This window comes from Curcuma longa, chromosome 4, assembly GCF_044706935.1.
Source record: "Curcuma longa cultivar G26 ecotype Majalengka, Jawa Barat chromosome 4, ITB_CL_G26_1.1, whole genome shotgun sequence".
Lineage (NCBI taxonomy): Eukaryota > Viridiplantae > Streptophyta > Magnoliopsida > Zingiberales > Zingiberaceae > Curcuma > Curcuma longa.
In genome coordinates, this window is record NC_133864.1 from 10,595,744 (window position 1) to 10,612,064 (window position 16,321).

The 16,321-nt window shown below is 35.4% G+C and overlaps 3 protein-coding genes across 3 annotated transcripts; 1 reads left to right on the plus strand and 2 right to left on the minus strand.

Annotated features, from left to right (window-relative positions):
* Positions 1–5,351: 5,351 nt before the first annotated feature.
* LOC141828676 (chlorophyllase-1-like) lies at positions 5,352–6,377 on the minus strand. The gene is made up of 2 exons (XM_074716132.1): positions 6,153–6,377; positions 5,352–6,059 (listed from the first exon to the last, which is right to left on the minus strand). The coding sequence occupies exons 1-2, from the start codon at positions 6,375–6,377 to the stop codon at positions 5,352–5,354; spliced, it is 933 nt and encodes a 310-aa protein (XP_074572233.1).
* Positions 6,378–9,138: 2,761 nt separating this feature from the next.
* Positions 9,139–10,414, plus strand: LOC141828240 (remorin-like). Its single transcript, XM_074715629.1, has 5 exons — positions 9,139–9,192; positions 9,409–9,453; positions 9,554–9,641; positions 9,774–9,855; positions 10,096–10,414. The coding sequence occupies exons 1-5, from the start codon at positions 9,144–9,146 to the stop codon at positions 10,297–10,299; spliced, it is 468 nt and encodes a 155-aa protein (XP_074571730.1). The 5' UTR covers positions 9,139–9,143; the 3' UTR covers positions 10,300–10,414.
* Positions 10,415–10,493: 79 nt separating this feature from the next.
* LOC141827397 (uncharacterized) lies at positions 10,494–13,505 on the minus strand. The gene is made up of 6 exons (XM_074714624.1): positions 13,375–13,505; positions 12,285–12,487; positions 11,998–12,196; positions 11,767–11,852; positions 11,383–11,474; positions 10,494–11,132 (listed from the first exon to the last, which is right to left on the minus strand). The coding sequence occupies exons 1-6, from the start codon at positions 13,459–13,461 to the stop codon at positions 10,873–10,875; spliced, it is 927 nt and encodes a 308-aa protein (XP_074570725.1). The 5' UTR covers positions 13,462–13,505; the 3' UTR covers positions 10,494–10,872.
* Positions 13,506–16,321: the final 2,816 nt, after the last annotated feature.

Sequence of the window (16,321 nt, forward strand, 5' to 3'; positions counted from 1 at the left end):
GTTACAAAATAAATTATTTTGTAATAATATTTGACTTTTAAAACGTCAGAAGTTAAATATTAATTTTATAGGTTTGGTAATATTTTTTATAATATATATAATTTTATTATTAAATAAATTATATCTCTTACTAAATTTGTTATTAAAATTCAAATTCTAGTGAAGTCAAATAATATCATTTACTCTTCAACGAAGCAGTCACGCAGTCACTTTCTTTCCGGTTTAATGGCGATGGGAGATAAACCACGCAATCACTTTCGTTCCGGTTTAATGGCGATGGGAGATAAAACCCCGTTAAAATGGTCAACCGCACTTCTAATGGCGATGGGAGATAAACCCCGTTAAAATGGTCAACCGCACACTTTCTAATTGCGATGGGAGATAAACCCCGTTAAAATGGTCAACCGCATACTTTCTTTCCGGTTTAATGGCGATGGGAGATAAACCCCGTTAAAATGGTCAACCGCATACTTTCTTTCCGGTTTAATGGCGATGGGAGATAAACCCCGTTAAAATGGTCAACCGCATACTTTCTTTCCGGTTTAATGGCGATGGGAGATAAACCCCGTTAAAATGGTCAACCGCATACTTTCTTTCCGGTTTAATGGCGATGGGAGATAAACCCCGTTAAAATGGTCAACCGCACTTAAAATGTTCAACCCCGCTTAGAACCTTCCGCGGCGATAGCATGTCGTTCAGTATTTATACGGGCATGTCCACGCTACGGAGCTTGTATCCCCTGCTTGCTCTCTCTTCTTGTGTTCCCTCTTCTTGTCTTCCAGAAGGCGATCGCTTGTATCCCCTCTCGATCGCAATCGTTGAGGTAATTCAAATGCGCACTCTTCTTTTTCATCTTCTCCATGCACTCTTCTTTTTCATCTTCTCCATCCAACAACTGCGGATTTTTCGGCCATATTTAGATTTTTCATAGCTTGAAGCTTAATTCTCTGCTCTTTTAATTTCATTACGGGAAAATATGGATTACTGGTGAAAATTCATTTTATCCGGATTTGTTTCTTCCGCCTGGTTCTGATGGTTGGGAGTTATCCTACGGTTTCTTTTATCAGAGATCTGCTATGTGTCTCTCGGTCGAATTAAATGGGTAGCCCCGTGGAGACGATCCAGGCTTTTCGGCGTTTTCCCTTCCGTTCGTGTAAGTAGTACCTAATTTATCGTATTTTGTTCTGCTTTCACATAAGTTTGATCTGCGTTCGTGTTGGAAATTATTTTAATTTACCAATATGGAAACTTACTTCTTAAGCAGATCATGCTTAGCTCGTTGCTATTCCTATCGATGTAATTCTTTTTAACAGATCAGATGTTCAAACCAGTTTAAGACAGTAAAGCTCAAACCGGACTGAGTCGTCACACACTAGCTTATTTAGTTCAGCGATGCCAGTATTGTTTCTCCTGATGCATTTTCATGTCTTGGAATTTCGCCGCAACAATTTCAAAATTTTCATGTGCTTCTTCACTTGTGACGATCTCCTCAATTGCTTCTGAAAACAATTTCATTCCTAACTTATGAAGGTTCATGTAGCCATCTGATTCAAAACCAATATGATTCTTGAATAGCTGAGCAAATTGAACAAAACAGTCATCGATGTTTCCTGAATATGCCTCAGATTTGATGCTCCCAGTTTCATAGAAACAAGTATCATCCGTGTTTGACGTCCTCCCATATGATATGGGTTTTTGGACTCTTCAAACAAAGGCTCAAAATTAGCTAGGTGAAACTTCTACACTACAGATCAGCTTCATTCATAAACCCCTGTGATTCTGCAGATTCTTCAGCCCATCCCAGTTCCTCGGTTGTACTGATTGTCACCAAGTCCCCCTCTTTGTTCTTATACTTGATCAGAACAGAAATTTGTCGCCAACAATTTCTCTCAATCCCAACATTATCGATAGGTTGTTCTTTAACAACATCATGTTTTTCCTTTACAGAAAATCACGTCTTCAGACTTTTGTGGCTCGTTTTCTTCTCCAGATTTCACATGACTTTGTGAAATTTTCTTTTTTATGGTTTTCTTCTTCTTCTTCTTCTTTTAATGAATTAATCTTTAACTGCATATCTTAATTTGGTTTAATTTCAAATCTGAATTTTTTTTTTGTTTTAAAACTATTCTCAGATTTTATTTACTCTCCAGCTCTATACATAGCACGATATGGGCTCCTGTTCTGAAGTGTCCATCCCTGTGACCAACTTCATTTTCAAAATAGAGATTGAGCAAAACCCAAATCAGAAGGCCATAGCGAAGAACTGCTTTGAACTCATGGCGGACTCGAAGGCCAAAGTCGACGTCGTCGTCCAGAATATCGCTCGCCTTCTCCATACCGTCGATCGCAAGGAGTTAGATCATGATGATCTTGGCCTGAAGATCGTCCCTGACGACCTCGACTCCGTCCTATTGAACAAGACTATGGACCGAATCCGTCGAGAGCAGGACCGGATGTCGGACCGGAAGCTGTCGTTTGAGTGGCGGCGCACAGTCTACAACTTAACCATCATGATCTTCGTCATCATCATGCTGGCTGTCTCCGTCGGGCTTGCAGTCGACGGGAAGAGGATGGTCGCCGTCGTCACCGCCACATTAGCAATGGCGATCAAAGCGACGGAGGCGTATTTGAATGTGAGGTTGAGCAACGAGGGGCGGATGTTGGAGGGAGACGAGGAGGTGATCAAGATGATGCAGGACGGGGAGTGGCTGTTGGTTCACGAATTCAACAACGTCCAGCAGAAGGCGAACACGCTGAACAACGAGATCGAGGCTGAGCGTTGGAAGTTGAAGGAACATGGTGAGCGCATGGAGAAATCGGAGATGAAAGAGACGATTAAAAAGATAAAGCGTACCTTGAAGGATTTGACGAGCATAGTCAACGGCTACGGCAACAAAGAGCATGAGTTCATACGCAAATTTACCAATATAGTATGAAATTAATTAAGCAATTACTTGTCAGTGATGAGGATTATATATATGGTATGGATTTGATATAAGTTATGCAATAAATTTTTCTGAAGGTTATGAACCTACCTAGCTAATATCCTTTTGCTAAGTTGTAGCAGCTGTTGTATGAAATTTGTGTTATTTTTATGTTTCAATTTACTCTACTTTAAATGCTCGAATGTCAGTACAAAGTTAGTAGAAGATTTAATGATGTTGTAAATTCAATTTGTTATTCCTAATCAATTTGCTAAAGGTTTGGAATGTATCTACCACTCGATGCTCAATTTGCATGCTGAAAATTAATATAATTAATATGTCTCTATAATCATAGCCTACTCACAGCTTGACTATCTTCTCTACATTCTGAAGGTTTGGAAGATATTCATGAGTTGTTCGCACTGCAGTGCTACATGATACTTTATGGAGTGCTACATGATACTTTATGGGGAAGCCCTAAAGGCCTTAGATGTATGCGATAGTAAGTAAAAATTGGTTTGTTTGATGGGTTGTGAATCATAATAGAATTGTCTACACACTATAGGAGCAAAGTGAAAATTGTATCTAAATTACGCCGAGAAAGATCTATAAATGGGAACACCTGCATCAGTCGCCTACTCGCCGTAGGTCGTTTCCAGACCCTTGAGCTTCCCCTTCTCGGCGGTCCCGGAGGAAACTCTCGATGACTGCGGCGATCTGTTTGATTTTTCTCCTGAGGCAATTAAGCAGCATCGTCGAGGATCCGACGGAGGTGAGCTCGAAGTTTGCTTTGCTGGCCGATTTCCCTGTTTTGTGATGCCTGGATTTCTCATCCCTTTATCCCTTCACATCGAATCGGAGGAGGAAGCTAAGGATCTCACGGATCCTCCAACATCATCGTGAGGACTGAAGCGGAGCAGGAGATTCGACCGGTGGAGGAGTTCAGTTGGTGGATCGACTGCGGAAGGCTCTGCGCGAACTGATGGAGTCGAAGGACGTCAACGGCCTATCGGACACGCTTCTGTGCGCTCTACTTGAAGCGATCGAAGGCACGAGGTGCGAGGAAGGTGCAGCGAGGAAGGTGCGAGGAAGGTGCGAGGTGATAGGGTTGTCAATTATTAAAGAAAATTTGAAAGGTTCTCATTTTTTTAAAAAAATATTTTTTATAATGTGAAAAATACTTCTTTGTTCTTAAACAAATTAACAAATTAAGTCTACAATTTGACCTGTTCACAACCAATTTAGAATGAATATACCACCAATTACATATTAACCACAATTTTATAAATCATGAAAATCGATGAAACTGAATTTGTAAACCTTACATTGTATAAGTTCATATATATCGAATAAAATTTAGATAATTTAAAAATAATCTAATATGATTTAATATATAAAATATGTAAATAATGATAATGAACTTGATTAAAGAGTCATTGTCCGTGTTATATAATATCAACTGTTCGATCCTACATAAGAGCATCTGCAACGGTATGTGTTATTAACGCGTTCAAGCTTAAAAAAAAAATAAAAAAAATGTGTGGGACCCACTTGCCCCCATTAACGCGTTCAAGCTTTTGAACGCATTCAACCCTTTACTCCCTTATCACTCTTCCACGTCAACACTCTCTCCTCCATGTCATCTGGAAAGAGAATAAAAGAAGCGTTATTAACGCCCTTTTAACGCTCCATTACAGATGCCCTAAGAAGATGAAATGGAAATAAAATGATTGCTTTTTTTAAAAAAATAGGTTGATGATGTCATAAAATCTCCGTCAATAAAGAACGAAATAATCAAATTAAAATATTTTATATATTTAATTCTATAATTTGAATAGATCACTTAAATAAATCCACCTCCCTCCACCTACCTGAAATCAACTGCGTACCAATCACTCCTCTTCTCTCTCTTGCACACATATGCATTTTTTTCCTTTTGTTTTTTCGGTTTTTCCCCTATCATTCGCAGAGATTTTGTTATGAAAATATTTTATTGGACTTGAAATTATGACAAGATTACGGAAATATAAAAATTATTGTTAGTTCTTTTAGCTACTCCTTCAATCTTGTTATTTTGCTTTAATATCTTCATAACTTCTTTCTGTAGTACTTTATTATTGTCATTTTACATCCTAATTGTTCTTAGTATTGTCAATTTATTTGCATCTATATATTGTTAACAGAAATCCACAAGTAAGAATTGTATATTATATTTTATTGAGTTTTGAATGAAGTATCAAAATATAGGGTTAAAATGGAATTTCGGGTTCTTAAAACCAACAATTATGATGTTTCAGCTTGTTCAGGAATCACATTGTTGTCTCCCCTGACTTAACCATTTATTTATAAAAAATATTTTTGTATTATTTTAAAATATAACCATTTTATTTCTTCTTGTAGAACTGAAGTTGTTAGGACAACTACTAATTAAAGTTTGGATCTAATAACGCCGGCGAGAGCCGACGATTTCAGGCGGTACTCAACCGGATCGAGCGTCGTCGGGGCGAGTCCAGGATTCCTGACGACGGCGTCGAGGTCTGCTCCCTCGCCGCGCAAATAAGCCTTCAGGAACGCTGTCATAACTCCGGCCGTCGTCCTCCTCATTGCGTCCTTGCCTCCCTCGTCGCCGCACTTGCACGCTATCTTCTGCAGCGGCGCCGCGCCGTCGTCCAACATGTCGAGGTGGCCGAAGTCTTTTGCCACCAAGTGGTAGCACGTCGGTCGGCTCTCACGGTAAAACTCGTCGTGGTTGACGCCCTCCGGCGCGCACGGCGGTAACAAGAGACTCTTCCTCTGGCTCCCGAGTCCGGTGCCGATGACGAGGACAGGGAAGTCGAGGGCGAAGGAGGAAGGCACATAGGTGAGGATCTCTGGCGAGACCTGGTTCGACCTCCCTCTGCCGGCGACAGGGTCGACGCCGATGAGAGCGGAGAACTTGAGACTCGTCTTGGCGTGGCCCAGGGCTAGAGCGAATGCCGTGTGGCCGCCGCGGCTATGGCCGGAGAGCCCAAGGTGGTCAAGGTCCGCGGTGACGCCCTCCGGGAGCAAGGACTGGAGGCCCTCTGGTAGCCAATCGCAGACGGCGGCCGCGGCGGCGATGTCTTCCTCCGGCGATGATGGGAAAATGGTAAAAAACTGTTAAAAATATCAAATTCAAACAATTATTATTATTATATAATATTTATTTTTTCTAAAAAAATATATATAGAATAAAATAATAGAATTAACCTGTGGAGCGACAAGGATAAAGCCATGAGAGGCAATATGTCGAAGAATTTGGAGGTAAGATAAGGTGTGGAGAAAGAAGCCATGAATAAAGAGGACGACATGATACGATCCCGGTTCAGAAGGAGTGACAACTAAAAGCGACTTAGGAGGAGAGGAGGCCCTCCTATCGGAATCCTTAGTCACTATTTCAACACTAAGCTTGCCAAGATCAAATATGGTCGCCATTGATTAGTATCAATTGTAATGAGGTATAGAGAGTGGATGTGTGAGTTCAATAGTTAGGGAAGGAAGCAATTTATAGACATGAATTATGATTTGATATTGTATTTTATTATTATTCAAAAATTAAAGAAAATTCCTTTTTGAATTCAATAATTGTATTATGTTGTTGACCAAGAAAATTAAAGAAAAATTCCTTTTGAATTCAGTAGTAATTATTAGTATTTGCCCAAGCAAAAAGAGAATTTGTATTTGGTTGTTCAAAACAAAACAAAACAACTGAATTTGAATTCAACAACCACTACTATATTTGCTCAATCAAAAGAAAATTAGAAAATAATTTTAGGATGCGACAAAATAACATTATGTTAGTAAATATTTATTTTAAGATTTTAAAAATGGATAAGTTTGAAAACTTGCAAGCTAATCATAATTTTTATACAAAATATAATTCCAAAATTACTAAAATAATTAATACTGGTGCATGTCATATTATCTAAACTAAAATTAAGGCACATGTTTTTTGTTTAAAAAAAGAAGGAAACAAAATTGAAGAACATGTCATTTAATTTCATATATAAATAGTGGTCCATAACTATTGATTGCGAAAAATAGAGTGGTCCATAACTATTTTTAAAATGAAATTTCATATATAAATAGGACCACTATATATAACATATATAAATAGGACCACTATTTTTTATATAATTTCATATAAAAATAGTGGTCCTATTTTTTTAAAAAATAAAATTATATATTTTCTGTTACGGAGGGGTTAAAGTTTAGCCCATTTTTTAGAAAAAATAAAGTTCTAATATGTTGATTAAAATAAAATAGGTTTGATGGTTTTTTAAAATAATAAAATTTGTCATTAAAAAAAAAGAGAACAGAGTATATCTTGGAGAAAATATTTTTTTTTATTTTTCACCAAATTTTTCAGCCATTAATAAATTCCACCAAAATAGTTATGAAAATTAAATTCTTCTCACGTTTTTAATATTTTTATTATTTTTGTTGATGCTCATATTATGTACGAGTCCATGTGGCATGTTTGTTCATTCTATTAAATAAATTTAATGGCATTAATGTTTAATGTACGGATAAGCTCATGAAGAAGAGTCTAACTCATGGTTGATCGACATACTTCATATAGAAGAGTGAAAAATGATATCATACATGAAATAAAATTATTGAATAAAGCATATAATGATATATACACATAACTAATATATATAGATTATATTAAAACAATCCAACAAAATTAAGTTATATTAAATTAAAGTCATCCACCATTTTAATTCATAAAAACATCATTGGAAGCCCTTTTTTTATAATAATTTTATGATGTTCTCTTCTAAAAATTAATTTTTTATAGAAAAATAACTAATTTAAATGTAATTAAATGTGATGGAGACAACATAATAACCAATCAATGTCATATTATTCACCTGGACCACAAAATAAGCTTGTTAATTAAAAAGATGAGATGCCAAAATTCTTTCTTTTTTTGACACTTAAACTACTCATTGCAAGAATAAAGGGGAAAACAAGGGGGAAAAGTTGTGTTAATTATTCTATCCTCAATTTTCCTCACATTATTATTAACTTATTTATTATTCTAATATTTAAAAAAGGAGAAAGATAATTACTATAAATTAATTATGTCAATTAAACTAGCTAGATGATCATTCAAGCATCGTATTCTTGGCAAAGGAAAAAAAAAGTGAATGAAAGTGACAAGCATAATCCAGGTAATGTATTCAAAGGCTATTTTTCTAGCAAATAAATGCTAAATTGCTTTTTATCCATTTGATTTATCTCTTTTTTTTTTATTTCTCATTTCAAGTTTTTCAACTATCATCATCAAAATCAATTAATTAATATAGAATATTTTAACATTTTATTTTATATTATATATATATATATATATTAAAATTTTTAATTGTTAAACTGATGATGTGGTATTGATTGTTCTCATGAGGCACTATATCTTATTTTGAAATTTATTTTTAAAGCAATTTTAGAGGTGGAAAAAGAGAGGAGTATTATTTGTCTTAATTTACTAAAGGCCAAGAGTCATCTTAGAACTATGGAAATTAAATTAAATTACTAAAAATAATTTTTCTTTCAAGAAGAAATTTTAGTGTTTGTAGGTGCTAACCTAAGGTAATTTGAGAGAGCTTCAGTGCAAAATGTAGAGACCAATTGCCCGATTCTCATCCAATTTATATATATAGATTTGAATTCTCTTTATAGACTAAGTACACTTATGTTTAACAATATGTGTTACATTACCAACATATAGTCGAAGTTAAGAATCTCTACCGGCAAGTTAAATAGTTAATGTGTTCGAAGTCTTAAAACTCTAGAAAAAAGGTAGACTAAATAATCCAAGTGCTTATAGAAAACTCTAAACTAAACTCTTGAGACAAAATGAAATTATCACACACTTATTTCTTAGTCTAGCAATACATGAATTAGATCCAAAGAACTACTTCTACCAACGCGTGAGGTTTTGAATTCGTATAACAAAACTATTAGCTAGGAGGGATTTAATCACTTCTTCGCGCTCATACCTTAATGATCAAGGAATAATCTCACATGTCTAGAGGCACCTCTTAGCTAGCTAGCTAAGACCAACTAAAAATCAGAATCTTTTCTTTATTATTGCCTTGATAAAGAATACTTTTGGCAAAGGAGTGAAGCCATGGCAGCTATTTAACAGACCAAAATAGAACTCTTCTTGCACTGTCACACACAGAGAAACAAGAAATGGGAGAGGAAGCTGAGCAAATGGCAGAAGTCAAGGTGGAGGATTCCAGTAAGAACAATTCTTTTTTTAGAGTAATTATTATTATTAAACTCTTCTATTTTAATTATGAAAAATCTATATTCTTAATATATATATATATATACACAAATTGTATGCTTCTGAAAATTGTTTTCAGTTTTAACATGATCAAAGCATTTGTCATAAGTTCTACTCGTGGTTAGAGTTTTTTTTCTTCTTTATTGTCCTTTTTGTTGTGAAATTCAGGTTCCTTTTCCAAAAAGAAGAGCTCAAGAAAGTCGAGTGAAAGAGGTGAGGATCAAAACATGTTTGATAAGTTTTCTAGTTGTGTGTTAATAGGAAAAGTTTAGTGTTGTCATCGTCGTTATTGTTGTTGTTGTTATGTGGGAAGATGCTGCTCTAGCAGAGGTTGAGCATGAAAAGCAGCTATCATTTATCAGAGCATGGGAAGAAGGTGAAAAATCGAAGGCAGATAACAAGTAAGAATATGTTGTTGCTGGTGTTTCTTTCTTTACAAAGTATGATTTTGTTTGGAACACCTTTTGTTCATTGATGTTGAGTTTAAACTCTACCGAAAGCAATATAGTCCTAAGCTAATGATTTGATAATAGAGCTCAGAAGAAGAAGAAGGCTATCGCGGTGTGGGAGAGCTCCAAGAAGGCGGGTTTGGAAGCTGAGCTGAAGAAGGTCGAGGTATGATTCTTTTTCCTTAAGTCTGTTAGAATCTTAAACCATGCACTTGTAGTCCTAATTCTGTCATTAATGTGATTCCTGAACAAGCTGAAACATCATAATTGTTGGTTCTAGGATTGCAACATAGATTTCCTACTACATGCCCTCACACTTGTTATATTTCTTGTACTTCAAAACATAGATTACAGTCCAAAATGAGTTTGAGTTGTGTATCGTAATCGATTTGGAACCTACAAACAGGAAGGTTATGAGAAAAAAAAGGCTGAGTACGCAGAGAAAGTCAGAAACAAGATAGCAATGGTACACAAAACAGCCGATGAGAAGCGTGCAATGGTGGATGCGAAGCACGGGGAGGAGGTCCTGAAAGCCGAAGAAGCTGCTGCCAAGTTTCGCGCGACACGACAAACTCCAAAGAAGAGTACTTTCAGCTGCTTTGGTGCATGAGGTGCAAGGGAAAATTGTGTGAAATGGACCTTGTTTAAGGTGTTTGTGTGCTTTGTGTGGCTTAATTTTAATTAACAACTATATTTACTCCATGTGAGAAATATCATACCATCTGTTCAATTATCTCCAACATAATTCAATATACAACTTATGAATAAGGTCATTTGACCGACCAACAGTCGTTTGATCCAGTGATAATTCATCTTATACTGCTCGTAATAGGCGAGTATCATGGTTACATTTGAAGGCTATTTGTTACAGAAAGCAGGGACTAACAAGAAACTCGAAAGTAATAACTATCACCATGCCCCAGTACAAGTCACTCGAGATACAAAACTCATGGCAAAGCCACTCACAAGAGTTTCGGAATCACTTATTAGTAGCCCTAACATAGAGTTAGACTCAGGCTCATAATTAGGCTGTTAAGCTTGAAAGCGTTGAGATTGATCAAACCACTAGTCGCCGTTGCCTACCATCCTATCAGCTTGGAGATAAAGATTTGCTCTTCAGTGTTATTCAGACATGGTTGCTAGAGGAACAAGCACTTAAAGGAAAGGTGGACGTTATTTCCATTTAGTGAGTAGTGAAGAAGTCGAAGTCATGGTGTTCGACTCCTAACTGCTTCAGCCAAGAATATGCTGCACTGTAGAGGGAGCTCATCACTTCACTGTCTGATGTTTCAGGGTTTATCCACAGACCGCCCTGCAGTTTGTATGTGGCGAGGCCAAAGGGAGAAAGTGAGACACGGTTGTTGCCACTCTTTTTCTCCATCATGTCGCCTGCCTTTGTGGAACATGAGTCATTGACCACTTCCTCTGGCACACCGTTGTTTTCTGCCAAAATCACATGGAAGAAAATATGTAATTGTATCAGATGGTAATGATCCAAAATGATGTGGTTTATCAGTGTTTAATCTGTGAATGTAACAATGAAAAATGTTTGACTCAAGGAACAACAACAACAAAAAAAAGATGAGCATTAATTACTAGGCGATGTCGCCACATGACTTCGCAGTTTCTTGCATGAAAGGGCAAAGCATTGTCATCCATAACTTGCACATAACTAACAAAGGATCACCCATACCTTGGAACGATGCGGAGATTGTATGATAAGTTAGAAAACAAGTAGACAATTCCTTTACATTTCTGCAAGATGGAATGTGGTAAATTGGATACCTGATAAGCAAACAAATTTATCAGAATTAATGAACCAAAAACACCATTATACAACAATGAATCAATCTCTAGAAATCTATGAATAGCAGCGTGTTCTCAATGTATAAATTATGTCTGTAGGAAACCATGATTCCTTTTGATAGAAGGAAACCATGACTGATTTGTATTCCATTCCCTAGATTGGCAAGAAACCTCTTAGTAACTCAGTTTTTCTCTATAACAATGACCTCAAATAGAGGTGTAGCATTGCCAAGTAACAAAATAATCAGATGAAATAGAGGCGTGGAATTACCAGGCAACCGAAATCCAGCTAGCTGGTGAGATGTCCACACTCTTGAACGATGTCAAACAAGGATAGTTTTGTGCTAGTTCATTTACCTGTTCACCAAATTTAGCGACAACTAATTATGAATAAAGAAAAAGAAAACTATGACTTGTAAACCGAGTTTAGTGTCTACTTTTGACAAACTGGAACTGGTCAAGAGTGCACATTAGACATGATTTCTAGCAAAAACATTTATACCTTATCAAAGAGAGGTATCCTTCCATAAGGAGAACCGTATTCTACATACTGGAAGCACAATTGCCCCAAAAGATGTCTTGCTGATGATAAAACATCCTGGTCAAACAGAGAATCATCTGAAACATCTGATGATCGAGACAATTTCTCACTCTCACTGTCATCAGTGAATGATTCCTTTTCACTATCTTCCAACGTACACCTGTACAAAGGTGTAAAACAAATCACAGTTGTATGATTCCTAAAATGGTCATTTGAAGCAACAAATACAATGCCTTAGTTACACACACCTCGCGAAAGAATGGGATTTGCTAGTGTAAATTTGGATCGCAGAGAGGTACGGAACATAGTATTGAACTACACTATCACAATTATCAAGAATGATTGGGACTCCAATTCCATATGCACTACACTCTCTATACTGATCCCAAAGATCTCCAAGATTAAAATACTCAACCTTGCGTTGTAAGATTGGCTGACAGTATGAATTTGTCTGCAACCATTAGAGCTTGATGTGAGATATAAAACTTAAAACGCAAAGCTAAAAAAGAAAGGTGAGTCGGTGATATATCGAAGCAGAAAAAAGGAATATGAGATAGGTTAAGAACACTATCTACAAGCACAAATGTAACCTAGGAAAGCATTTGAACTTAGTCAATAAGTTTCATCACTCTGTGCCAAGAGATATTGTGTACACGTGAACTCATACACAAGTTGTTGAAGCATTTAGAACAATTTTTGGTTTATGCCAAACAGACGTGGGTTATACCAACTTCCTTCACACGAAATGTGCCATGCCAAAAAGGCATGACCATTGCCTCAGATGCACAATACATCACTTGGTTGAGACAGTTAACAGAAAAAGAAAACAAAAAGTGAACATATCACTTTTTTCACCAATTCAAATTGTTATCCACCCATTTGCACGCATTTTTGATCCTCCAAATGAAGGAATATACCTATATGAGTCCTCTATAAACTGAAACATTGTTTTCCATATAAAATCTCCAAATGAAAAGAAATAATGAGCATAAATTTAGAAGGACTTCTGTTTCCAAAAAATATATTTACGACTACTACAAAATAAAATAGAATTCACTCCACAAAAACTCATTCCTGTATCTACTTTACCAGACCTTCAATAACACATTCTCTGAGATATTTGTATCAAATGCGTTCAATGAAAATAAGTATAACAATCCACTATATATTTCATAACATATCAGTTGAGATAGTGCTACCAATGCGCTAAACGGATAGAAATCTTACATTAAACGAAGCATAACAAAGGCTCAAAGTTTAAGGAAAGAAATTAACGATCCGAGGCAACAACAAAACCTAAAGGGCAAGATTATCACTACAAAGAGGCAAAGCAGTCACCTTTGGGAGGGGGCAAACGGGAACCCTCGGCGTCGTGCAACTGAGGAAAGATTGCAAATTGGAGTGCCTACGCCAGTTAATCACCATTTCTGGACCCTTCAACACCACTCGTTATCTAACTCAATCGATGAAACGAGTGAGTGAAACGAGGAGTACTACGAGTCCCACACGAGTCAACGGGGACAATTCAAAAAAGCAGGAGACGAAACAAGTACCAGAACGAGAAAAGATCTCTCTCTCTCTCTCTCTCTCTCTATGATTTAACATCACCCCTCGAACTATGCTCCATTGACGCGCCCGAACAACAGAGTTTTAACATATTCAAATAGGACCGCAACTAATTCGAACAAAACCGAACAAAAAAGAGATGCAGGGAATAGCGGCGAGGAGAAGAAGAGAGTGACTGGAACCGAGATCGGCGGAGGCGGAGGCGGCGGAGGAGAAGTCCGTGGCGATGCGACGCGGCGTTTCTTCTCGACGAGGGAGACGAAGAAGGGCCGCCGCGTGGTCCTTATAAAACAAACCACACGAGCTAATGACACGCGAGTACCTTACGTGAACGCCAAAACATCGGTCCCACAAGTTACTAACAAATGTTACCGCCCGGTGTATGTGTAGGTTTATCATTTAATTACACACATAATAAATCATCATTTTTATTATTAATTTACATATTTATATACATTTAAATATTGGTTTAGTTCTTTGAAAAGATTTAATTACTTTTGATGAATTATACTTTAGTTAATACTTTAAAAAGAAAAATAATTCATAAAAGATTATATTTAATTTATATATCCACAATGATGAAATGAACTCTCTTTTTCACTGAATCATGGATAATTAAGTTAATTAGTGATAATTAAGGTGGGCCCATTTAGTTTGGTTCAAAGTAAATTCAATATCAAAGGCTTTCAAATGAACATTAATCATAGCAATTAATTCTTTAACTTACCATCCATGTGATGTGATCACAATAGTCTCCTCATTAATTGCATATATCTAAACACAATTAAAGTTAGTTATGACTAACTACCAATTTAATTCGATGCATAGTAGGTTCGAGTAATCGATGATGTGTTTCTCGTCTTCTTAAATCATTTGCTAAAATAGTTTAACTAAAATCGTTACTTTATTGAGAAAGTTGTTTTTAGGGCTATCTAATTTAAAAAATTGACTTTTAAACTATATTGTCTTGCATTCTTTCGTGAGATGACAACAATTTAGATTATGTTCTGTCAAACAATTTAGATAGATTAAATTGAAATTTTATTGACCTATTTTAAAGTGATTAGATGTGCCAACATGCCTAGGTCTGTGATATTTCATCTTTGGATGGACAATGATTAATTTTTATGCTATTAATGTTAGTAGATATTTTTATAAATAATATAATCACAATTTAATAGGATAGAAACAACCTACCATAAATGGAGACATGTTGATGGAGAATGATGAGATAGTTAAATACGCCAATGCGATAGATTAGATATCTAAAATTCAAAATTTAGTTACAACGAATTTGTAAGAATTTTCTGATAGTGGACCAAGAATGCTAGCAATTACCCTTATTGATGCTCATTATTCGATGTCCATCATGACTAAAATTAAGGCACATGTTTTTTGTTTAAAAAAATTAAAGAACATGTTTCATATAGAAATCACACTATTTTAGCTTGATTGTGAAAATAGAGTTTGTGCACAATTTGAACAGCGAACCATAAAATTATATAATTTTATTTTAAAATATAAAAACTATATATTTTCTTTTACGGAGGGGTTAAAGTTTAATTTAAGTTTTTTTTAGAAAAAAATTATAATATGTTGATTAAAATAAAATAATTTTGATGGGGGATTTTTTAAAAAATAATTAAAGTTTGTTATTTAAAAAGAAGAAAGAAAGTATATATTGGAGAAAAAAGATTTTTATTTTACACCAAAATTTTCAGCCATTAATAAATAACTCCAAAACTTTTATCAAAACTCTTCTCACGTTTTTTACATTTTTGTTATTTTTGTCGATGACGTGTTTATACAAGATATATAGAACAAAAAGACAACGGGATAAAGATAGAGATTAAAATAAAATAATTTCGATGGAGACTTTTTCTAAAAAAAAAGTTATTTAAAAAGGAGAAAAAATATATCTCGGAGAAAAGGGGGGAAATCACCAAAATTTACAGCTATTAATAAATGCCTCCGAAACTTCTAAGTTATCCACATTTTTCTCACGTTCCTTTTATATTTTTATTATTTTTGTCGTTGACATATTACGTAGGAGGTATATGACTCGAGTTGATAATGGAGGGTTAGTTGGACGTTAAGTAAATCAAAATTGATCGAATATTTGATGATGTAAGAAAATTTTGATCAGACATTTGGTACGATCGAAAGTCTAACAGAAAATTATCAAAAGGAAAGTCTAAGTGTGTTACGAAGAATCGGATATTTGACATGAAAAGTGAAGTCCAAATTGATTAAAATTGATTGAATATTGGGCAATAAAAAATCTTAACAGATCATGATTGATCGGATGTTAGACAAAGAAAGTCATGATAAATTGAGATTAATCGAATACCAAACAAGTCGAGATTTTAATTTTGAAAATGTTGAAATAGAATTAGTAGTTCACTGCTACTAGATAGTAGCAATCGATTAGTAAATCTTAAACTTAAAATTTAAGATTTGAGTGAGAATAAAATTTTACTAGTTAAATAATCGACTGCTGATAATAATCAATTGATAATAATCGATTGAGAAACTAATTCGAGCGAATAGAATGCTCTCAATCTAGAGTCAGCTAAGGTTTGACAGCTAAGGTTCTCACGTTTTTAACATTTTTGTTATTTTTGTCGATGACATGTTTATGTTTATGCAAGATATGTAGAATAAAAAGACAACGGGATATAGACAGAGATTAAAATAAAATAATTTTGACGGAGACTTT

Excerpts from the sequence above, each read along its gene's own strand:
- LOC141828240 (XM_074715629.1), top strand. The coding sequence starts at position 9,144 with ATGGGAGAGGAAGCTGAGCAAATGGCAGAAGTCAAGGTGGAGGATTCC. Across the intron at positions 9,193-9,408 it reads AGTCAAGGTGGAGGATTCCA|GTTCCTTTTCCAAAAAGAAG; the intron begins GTAAGAACAATT and ends TGTGAAATTCAG. Across the intron at positions 9,642-9,773 it reads AAATCGAAGGCAGATAACAA|AGCTCAGAAGAAGAAGAAGG; the intron begins GTAAGAATATGT and ends ATTTGATAATAG.
- LOC141828676 (XM_074716132.1), bottom strand. The coding sequence starts at position 6,377 with ATGGCGACCATATTTGATCTTGGCAAGCTTAGTGTTGAAATAGTGACT. Across the intron at positions 6,060-6,152 it reads TTATCCTTGTCGCTCCACAG|TTTTTTACCATTTTCCCATC; the intron begins GTTAATTCTATT and ends TATTTTTAACAG.
- LOC141827397 (XM_074714624.1), bottom strand. The coding sequence starts at position 13,461 with ATGGTGATTAACTGGCGTAGGCACTCCAATTTGCAATCTTTCCTCAGT. Across the intron at positions 12,488-13,374 it reads CCGTTTGCCCCCTCCCAAAG|ACAAATTCATACTGTCAGCC; the intron begins GTGACTGCTTTG and ends TAATGGTTGCAG. Across the intron at positions 11,475-11,766 it reads AGCTGGATTTCGGTTGCCTG|GTATCCAATTTACCACATTC; the intron begins GTAATTCCACGC and ends TTTGCTTATCAG.